Consider the following 10,165-nt stretch of genomic DNA (forward strand, 5'->3'; position numbering starts at 1 on the left):
ACTTCTCTAGATGTCTGTGGAGTACTAATTTTTGTTTTAAATGTTTCATTAGTAACACTGTAGCTAGCAGAAGAACAATGTATGTTTCGCCCACTCATGGATACAGATAACTTTAAAAGAAAGAGTGTTCCCATGTCTCTCTCTCTGGCTGACAGAGAGCCTATCCAGTAGAGATTGAAAAATGTTATCATTGTACAAGGCACTGTTGAGACCTCATCTGGAATACTGTGTGCAATTCTGGTCACTGATGTTTAAGATAGATACATTCAAATTGGAACAAGTGCAAAGAAAGATTACTAGCATGATCAGAGGAACAGAGAACCTACCTTACAAGAGAAGCCAAGCTTCTTCAGTCTCAACCAAATGAAGGCTATGGGGAGATATGATTTTTGTCTATAAATACATGAGAGGGATAACTTAAACAATTCATCTCCCTCCTGGTGTTTAAGGGCCACTATTGGCACAAGAATAACCTTATATAAACTGGCCATCAAACAACTTTAGGCTTGAAATTAGATGAAGGTGTCTAATTATCAGCAAAGTGAACTTCTGGAACAGCCTCCCAAGAGGAGCAGTGAGGGCAAAAAATCTAAAAGGTTAAGACCAAGCTTGTTAAGTTTATGGAAAGGATATTACGATGAGATTGCTTACAATGGCATATGGCCCCTCGGTGACTGTTATTAGCAAATATCTCCAACAGTTGGAGATGAACACTAGTTGGGGAGGACTCAATTACCAGAGAGAATTCTTTCCCACATGTCCAGCTGGTGGGTCTTGGCCACATGCTCAGGGTTACCTCAACACCATATTTGAGGTTGGGAAGGAAGTTTTCCCAGATAAGATTGGCAGAGACCTTGGTGGCTTTTCTCTCTCTGCAGCACAGGTCACAGATCACTTGCTGTTTGAACTAGAGTAAGTGGTGGATTCTCTGTCGCTTGAAGTCTTTAAATCAAGATTTAATGACTTCAGTAATTCAGCCAGAGGTTATAGGCATATTAGAGGAGTGAGTGGGTGAGGTTCTCTGGCCTGCGATGTGCAGGAGGTCAAACTAGATAATCATGATGGTCCCCTTCTGGCCTTAAAGTCTTTGATATATTGCCTCTAATTAAATTAATTGTGAGAAAGCTGATTTTTTTTAAATAGTTCATTTATACTTCTGTTGCTTTAAATAAATCGAAATCCTCCAAGAATACAGGTAGAGGCAAGAAAGTCTAGTCTTATATACAACTATTTCAAGCAATCCAATATTTTCTTTTTGTCACTTTATACACATTCAGACTGTGTATAGAATGCTTGTTTATTTGACATAGAATTATTGCTCTTTTATGTAGTATTTTGTGACATAAATCACGTTGTCAAATCAGCAATTATACAACAAGGAAGACCTGTGCAAGTTCAACTGAGGATGACATCGGGGGGGGGGCAAGGAGGAAGACGTGGGATGGAGTGCGTTTCACAAGATTTAAAGTTGAATGCCAAAAAAGGTTATATTCTGGTTAAATAGCATACCTGTCACCACAACTAAACAATATAATTTTGCAAGAGCCAAGTTTGTTTTAGAAACGGAACTATAACATCATTTGTCTGAATGAATCAGTTTCAATTATGTGGTTCAACCTGGTCTTACAATGCAAAAGGCTGGTCTGATCACAAATCCATTTATTCTGTTTATAAACACACTATAGAAAAAACATGTTACAGCACAGACATCGCTAACCAAGACAGAGAGAACACTGTATACCAGCACTGTTATTGTAATGCAGATAGACTCTCTGAAAATAAAGCAGAAATCCAGTGCTCACAAGCATGGGTTTTTTTAAACGACTGGTTATGCACAACTTTTTGTTTGTTTGTTTTTCAAGGAAAAGCCCAAAAGGTTGGCAGTCTGATTGTCTCACCTGTCACTGTTACCTGCAGATCAGAATTTTAGGATGGCCTTAAGATTCTCAATATGCAGGGTCCTTATAGGTTGAAATAACACAAAGGTAGCACTCAGTCTCTTGGAAAAGTATGTATCCAATATCTGTCCTTCGTGCTTGTATTGTCCATATTGAAGCCTCTGATGCCTGTAGCCATTTACGCTATTTTTACCCGTGCTAGTGCAGATATGTCATACCTCAAGATCGTGGTGTAGACATACCCCGAACACCTGGCTGACAGACAACAATGTTGCCTTCAAGTCAGTGACTGACCTACAAGGCCAAAGATTAAGGGAAAATGTGAGGAACAAACACAGTAAAACCTCCTTGGGCAGAACTATATTACTTAAAGGGGAAAGGCTTCTCTACTGGTTACAAAATGCCGGAGTACTGGGGCTGCATGGCTGTGACTATATTTTACCACTCTACATTCTTTATCCTAGTTGTCTATAACATGGCAAATGGATTTTTAAGGTGACCCTCTCAGTTTTTAAAGCCCTTAAATGTAGTCAGGTCACATCCCATTAAAATCTTTGCTATGAGCCTTGTCCTGTGCTCTGGCACGACCAACTTTGTAGGAGCTTCACCACTGAAATTTAGCTTGATTACCTACCAATCCTGCCGGCTGTGGTGCAGCCATGTGCACCCTCTCCATTCCTCCCGACTTCATAGACAAGGTCTCTAAAATGGTTCATGTTTTCAGATGCTTCCCATTTAAAATTACTCTATATGCCTGTCTGGAAACTTCTGATTTGCAGAAATGCTGTGCACTCCCAGCTGCCACTGAAGTCAACAGGAACTGTGCTCTGAACATATGAAGCACTACATAATGTTAAGTATAATGGGGATAATGCTACTATCCCTTCACTTCATAAGGATGCTTTGAAAATAAATTCATTAATGTTTGTGAAGCACTTAGATACTGTAGTGATGAGCACCACTGGCTTTACGATCTTCAGATCAAGGTTTTAATAGTATGAAGTAAATGAGGCCTGGGGCCACATGTTGAACAATGAGAAGAAAACAAAATATTGCATAGCTGCTAATTAAGTAGGAACCATCCATCCTGTGCACAGAATGAAACGGGTCCTGTGGAAGAAATACTAGGTGATCATAGGAAAGAGACTAATCATATTAAATATACAAAATTGTGCCAAATTAAGGTTGCACAGGCAACTTTAGTTCTGGCATTCCTTAACTTCTGAGTGCTAGACTTTGCAACCTTAACAATGTTCTTTTAATGTAAGGTTTGTTTGGGTTAGGTTTTGTGTAGTATATATTAAACAGAAAAAGAAAAGAAAATGTAAAGTCACAAATAATGTTATCTTAATTTTTGGTGAGCTGGAATCCACACAGAGCTATTAAATAACCATCCAGGGGACAACAAAACAAACTAATACCTCCTGTTATTAAGGTGTGCAAAGAAAAAGTGTCTAAAAAAAAGAAAAATAAGAAAATAGTTACCTTGTTACAATAAAGCATCCAAAGTTCATACAGCCTCTCTCTGGATGCCATTCCTTCACCTCCTCTTCTCTCCTTTTACAACAATTTGTGTTCAAGATCCTACCATGCTCAGTTTATATTCCAAATTGTTCCCCCCGTACGTTTTTGCTTTTGTATCAGAATTCTGCCATAACCCAGGTGGAAACAATGTCAAGGATGAAAGCAAATGGATCTCAGTGTATCTCCTGGGTAAACAATGCTGCACAATTCAACCAGTCGAAGGCAACTGTCAAGTAGCTCCTCTTCATCAATGGCACTTCAGTATTAACTTCGGAGAGTAAAAATAAACTTTTCAGGCTTATGTTGTGGGAGAGAAATCCATATTTAAACACTGGAGACCTCAGGAACTAGGTATAGAATCTCTATTTCTCTTATCAGTGACATTATCTCTAACAAGGAACCAATTGGTTTACAACCTTCATGATCTTGTGTTTAGCAGCTGAGTTAAACAGGAAAAAAACAGGATAAAGCTACAAGGCAGAGAATACAATAGTCTTGGAGGTGTAGGGGGGAAAAAAGAGCCAAACAATATTAATGTGGATAATTGACCTGTAGAAAAAAAGAGAAATAAATTATGAACCAAAAAAACAAACACAAATCCTATATGCTGTGCATCTTATTTCTAGACTCCCATAACCCTCCCATCATTTTAAAAGTTAAATTAAATCTCTATGTTAAGTTTACAAAATTAACTAAGGTTTGTTGCCTGCTTTGTTTTTGTTTTTTTTTCTATTCCCTGAGACTACAAGGGCAAGCAGAACGCAGAACATCAGTAAGTTAAAACCCTCCCACCCTATGCCCAAAGCCAGGCTCTCCTGAGAGAAAGACGCAAATTAAGAAACCTGCAGCTCCCAGGTCTAAGGGCCAAAACACAGCGCTGCTTCCTAGTGTAGACACAGCCCAAGAGTTTCCCCCTCAAACCCCAGATGCAAAGGTAACAACAAACCTCGGAGGGTTACAAATTGATAAGAGCCGATAAAGGGCAAGCGGGCAGAGACCTGGCCACAAACTGCGATCGCTGCTTCGTCCCCCTCTGGCAATGCCCGCCCGCGCCCTCAGACCCACCCGCTGCCGACTGCCTCCAGCCCCACTCCCCGCGCCCTGCCCCCGGGGCAGCGATCTCTGGGGCGAGGGGCCGACTCCCTCGTTCCTCCCTCTGACACTCGCCTCCTCTTTCCAGCGGTCCAGCCGCCCTTTGCCCTGTCAGCCGCCCCCGGCTCTCACGCCTAGGCTGCGCCGGGCCCCGCTCCTCCCCACCCCGGCAGCTTACCCCGGGCGCAGGGGGCGGCCGGCCTGGGAGCGGCTCCTCTCCGCGCGCAGCCGCTAATGCAGGGGCCGGACACAGCTCGGCGGGGCGCAGGGAGGAGGCCGGGCCCGGCCGCACCGTCCCGCCCACATTCCAGCGCAGCCGGCTCCGGCCCCGCCCCGCCGAGCCGGGGGGAGCGGGAGGAGACGCCGCCATCTTGACTCCTGGCAGGACTAGGCTCCCTTGGCTCTGCGGGAGCCAGGCCCCGGGCGGGGGGGTCAGGCCAGTCGCCAGGAGGGAAGGGGCTGTCCCAGGGAGCCAGCAAGCTGGCCCTTAGCATGGGTGTCTCTGGCCCCTTCAGGGGACCTGCCTCCTCAGCTGACTGCCTGGAGGGACAAGGCAGCATCAATGTTAAGGAACGTCCCCAGCCAGCACACAGCAAACACGCAGCAGGCGTGGGGTGTGGGAGAGGGGCTGAGGGGGGCAGACAGGAGGCACCAGGGTCTCTTTTCGAGCGGGCGTTCCAGTCGAAAGCCAGACACCTGGCACCCCTATAAAGGTGGGTAGTGGGATATATCCAGAAAGCACTAAAAACGGCATTTCTGCTAACACAGCTTTTACTGTACAATGCTTAGCTATGTGGAAGGAAAGATACCAATGGTAGCAAGGGGTTTGTACATCATTTGAAATAAAAGTATTTAATTATGACATAAAACAAGTATTCAGTACCTTGAGCACTCCATGAATGGGAACAAAATATTGGAGATGCAGAGAAGCCAAATAATTTAATCACGTAGATCAATACCAGAAAAATCCTGCTCTCACACTGTATACAGGTCCAGGATTCCAGTTTATGGACTACAACAGTAATAAAAAACACGAGTTCCCATGTCTTAAGCAAGCTCTCCGAGGATTGGTTTGGGGCATATTGGCCATTATCAATTAAATATTCTTACCCCTTTTCTACTTTTAGTCTTATTTGAAAAATGTCCTTTATGTACAAAACACCAGTAACCTCCCATCATCTGCAAGTCATATAATCTGTTGCTATTTGAAAGTAGTTTAGTCCCCATTTAGAATGGGTTTTGGTTTTTCCAATAGTTCTTTTTTAGCCCATAGGACTTTCACTTACTTCCTTTTGCTCTTTCTCATGCCTGTTCTCAAAATATCGGTCTTGTGATGTCTACCATGTTAAAGCAAAGCTACCACAAGTTTCAGAAAGGAAATAAGACTTTTCTTAACAGTCTTTATTGTTTAGAGAGTTTATTTGATAGTGCCACTGTTTACATTGTTATATATTACTGCAAAAGTCATGCTCTCCTTTAAAACACAGAAATAACCAAGTTGTTATTTTAGTACATGGTAATTTGTTTAATTATCCTGTCACTACATGGTATTTCCCTAACTGATTAACAGTCAGGTCCCAATCCAGTAAACAATGGCTCTGCTCAGGTGCATAAAGTTAAGCAGATGCATAAATGTTTGCAGAATAGGAGCTTTACTGCTTAAGTAAAGGCTATTTGTATCAAATATTTGCACTTCAAAATAAAACTTTGCAAAATAAAGGTTATTATATTACAGCAAGACTCCACAGGCTACCTTACGTTTTGTATTTCTTTTCTGTTGTTTACATTGTGTGATTTTATTTCATTATTACAGATTTGTCATTTAATTAATTTTTCACATTTAATTTTTATTGGCAGAAGTAATAAAAGTAAAACAATTTTTATAATTGTTTAATGTAAAGAATATGTTTTATATATGTTTTATAAAGTAACTTAACTGGTTTGCAAATATTACAAGGGCTAGATAGTTTACCACATTCAACAGCATTGTGGGATCAAATCACTCATTTCAGAATGAATGAGAAGACTTATTTTATATCTGTCATAAGAAAACGGACAGCTTATTTGTAATATCTACCAGTGCACATCTAATTTTTTCTTCCAATTTGTTTGCACTGACTACTCTCCCCCCAAAAAACTCGAGGACAGCATAGTCAAAAGATTGCAGAGTTCACCCAGAAAAAAATTCAATTAATTATCCACATAAAAACACTGTGATACTTAAGGCATTCCTTAGAAATAATTTATTTCAGTTCACTGGGACAAGTTAGACTATTTTTGTGTTTGGATTTTTTGTTCTGGAGTACATGCCATGTTACTGTATTTTCTTCCATTATGTTTCCACGTTTACTATGTTTACTTCTGTTCTTTCACATATATACATTATTTCTGTTACTACATGATGCACGGTTTTTCAAAAACTTTTTAATAATATGGTTCACATTTTAATACAGACATCTTCTGTAACCACCTCTCCTCTCATCTCTGACTGTAGAACACCTTCCTTCCAATTTATCATCAAAACACCTCTGTGGCAACTAAAGCAATTGCTTACATAGAAAGTTAATATTGGGGGGATATTTTAATTTATTTTAAGCTGTCTTTATTGTAGTTTAGCAACAGAAATAAGTAGGAACCAAACACATGCAGATGCTGTTCATGAACCTTTGTTAGGGCCTCATCCTGCACTAATTGAAGTCTATGGCAAAACTCTCTGACTTTATTAGGAGAGGGTGAGGACTTTAGAGAGTATATTGCTGCTACCTATGGATTGTATATTTATTCAAAATCCAATAAAAACATTTAATCATAAAAAAAATATGGACAAATGTATATATCAGATTGTCTGCAGTTTCTGCTACCAAATTCAAGAATTAGTATTCTCTAGTCCAGGGGTCGGCAACCTTTCAGAAATGGTGTGCCGAGTCTTCATTTATTCACTCTAATTTACAGTTTTGCATGCCAGCAATGCATTTTAACATTTTTAGAAGGTCTTTTTTTTATAAGTATATAATATATAACTAAACTATTGTTGTATGTAAAGTAAATAAGGTTTTAAAAACGTTCAAGAAGCTTCATTTAAAGTTAAATTAAAATGCAAAGCCCCCGGACCAGTGGCCAGGACCCGTGCAGTGTGAGTGCCACTGAAAATCAGCTCGCGTGCCGCCTCCGGCACCCATGCCATAGGTTGCCTACCCGTGCTCTAGTCAAAAGTAAAGGAAACAAGTTTATAATATTACCGAGTTTATGACTCATTCACACTGCAGATCTCAATGGTTAACTGTTTAACATAAAACAAGCAAGATAAGATAGAGCCAATAGCTAAACTGAATGTTACAAAGTCTTTAATCGCACAATCTATTGAGTTGGTGGTGCTGCATAGAATACATAGTTCTAAGAAAGTCTATTTCTTTAACATATCCAAGTTTCTTTTTCCTTTTCCTTTATTTTAAGAACATTCACGTGGAAACAAGATCTTTGCTTCTCACAGAATGGTTGGAATGGTTTTGTGCAAGCTTGTTTAAAATTAGTGTTACAGAGAAATGACTAATTTTGATCTTTTAAAGAAAATATAATTTAGGATTTTTGAAGTCCCCATAGGCTCTGCCCCCTGCTGATATTTGCTATTTCTCTTAGCAGCAGAGGGCAGCAGAAGCTGCCTGAGGTTTGCACAAACAGTTTGGAAAGAAGTGCTACTAATATCAGTGAGGAAGGGGACACCTGCTCAACCTCACACACATCCTTTAAAAATCTGGTAGCCTAGGAACTAAGCAGCAGCCCCAGCAAATAGAGGCAGCTGGCTGAGCAAGAGAGAGAAGAGGATGGAAGAAGACATATCCCATCCAAGCAGTCTGAGGAAGGGGCTGGGAAAGAACTTCTCTACTCCAAATCAAATAAAGGACAGCTGGGCAATGCTGGGGAGTTCAGTCAGCTGTTAGTGCTGAGCTCCCACTTCCTCCTGCTGCTACTTATAGAGCACCCATTAGCCCTTCCATCCACTATGGAGAGGGAGAGGAAAAAAGGTAGGGCCTGTATAACTCTCTTCCACCTCCTCCCCTCAGGACTTGTTCTCTTGCACCTGCTGGATGTGGGGGTGGGGACTCCTTCCCACACCAACCCTGTATTGTTTACATAGCTGTTGTTTGCCAGACAGCTGCACCCTTGGGCAGTGTCTGCTGCTTGATTCCTGATGACGATATAACAATAAGCTCTCAGCAGGGTATAGAGCATGGGGAAGGAGGGAAAAATAAGGGCCAAAGACCCACTAATATATACACACGTTTATTTAAAAACTGGTTATTCATTTAATTTGCCACTCAAACAAAAGTGGTATAAGTTGTTGGAGTCAACTTTTAAGGGTTTTGATGCCTTATTAACTGTACTAATTCCCATCCTGGACTCATAATCCATTTTGACATGATTGGTTGCTGTGTAAATGATTATGATGTTACAAACAAAGGAGTAGGCTTTCAAGCTGTGACTAATCAGCAAGAACAAATAAATCCAAAAGAAACAAAACTGGCATTTTCCTACTGACAGCTTCATAACAGCAAAGAAAGAAATGTTTTAAAATATTTGCAAAGAGACTTTTGCAGCAGCTTTTCAAGAACTGGTTTGCTTGGTTTTTTTTGGTTTGTTTGTTTTTTGCATTAAATGGGTTGCTTCAGTCTTTAGTAAACATTAGTGTTCATATTGGCATCACTTGAACATACAAAAGAATTACTATACCAGCTCAGATCAGAACAGTGGTCCATCTACCAGCAAGCTGTCTTTGATAGTTGCCAGTACCAGACACTCTGGATTAAACTGCCAATCCCTCCAACTCCCCCCCCCCCCCAAGGAAAAATTATGGAATAATTTGCCTGTAAACAAAGTTTCTTCCTAACCTCCATCAGTTAGTGGATGGCTTATGCCCTTAAGCATGAGGGTTTATATCCCTTGTATGTAAAAAAGATAATGACTAATTTTATTTTGAATCCTATTCAATTCTTGGCTTCAATACAACCTTGGGGCCATGAGTTTCTCAGATTAATTATGCTCTGTGACAAAGTATTTCTTTTTTACAGTTTTAAAATTGTTGCCATCAACAAGGGCACACAGGATTGCTCAATTTAGCTTGTCTATCCTAATCATTGTTTTTATACCTTTTGTATACTAGGTTTTCAGCTGAGTTATCCAGTACAAAATATGGTATTGATCCACAGAATAAATACAGCAAGAAAAAATGAGGCATATACGTTCCCACATTTCCTGTCAGTATGACAACCTTGTTCTGCCGACTTCCTATAGTAGTGAGAACGTATTTACATATTCAGGTCTGTTCAGTCTGTGTCTTACCTGATGAGACTGCCAACAAAGATATCAATTCATGACAGTTTGGAGCTGTGCACTATTTACCAACTAACCTGAAAACAACACTTCATTGCACGAGCAAACAAATCATCATATTTTAAATACTTTAGGTTTCCTACCAACTGGATTTGAACCAGTAGCCTGGCCTGTAACTGCACTAGAGAACTGAACTAATGGGAATTGAGCGGATGGAGTATTTATGAGTTACCAGTAGAAGACTGTGTATGAAAATACATATGTAATTTAGAATGAAAATGATCCAATAGTTATTTATCAAAGAATCACCTGGATTCATACTA

At 40.3% G+C, this 10,165-nt stretch overlaps 1 protein-coding gene across 4 annotated transcripts in view; it reads right to left on the bottom strand.

The window, feature by feature from the left end:
- Nucleotides 1-4,757, bottom strand: part of NBEAL1 (neurobeachin like 1) — a 150,224-nt gene extending 145,467 nt beyond the window's left edge. For 3 of the 4 annotated variants that reach the window (XM_039494373.1, XM_039494374.1, XM_039494371.1), the window contains exons 1-2: nt 4,693-4,757; nt 3,384-3,971 (exon numbers count right to left, since the gene is read on the bottom strand). In XM_039494373.1, the coding sequence (XP_039350307.1) occupies nt 3,384-3,434 (51 nt within the window). In that variant the 5' untranslated portion in view covers nt 3,435-3,971; nt 4,693-4,757. Of the gene's footprint in view, nt 1-3,383; nt 3,972-4,487; nt 4,588-4,692 lie in introns of those variants that run through there. The other variant, XM_039494372.1, reaches the window with a different exon arrangement.
- Between the last annotated feature and the right edge of the window lie 5,408 nt (nt 4,758-10,165).

This window comes from Mauremys reevesii, linkage group 11 (assembly GCF_016161935.1).
Source record: "Mauremys reevesii isolate NIE-2019 linkage group 11, ASM1616193v1, whole genome shotgun sequence".
NCBI classification, from domain to species: Eukaryota; Metazoa; Chordata; order Testudines; family Geoemydidae; genus Mauremys; species Mauremys reevesii.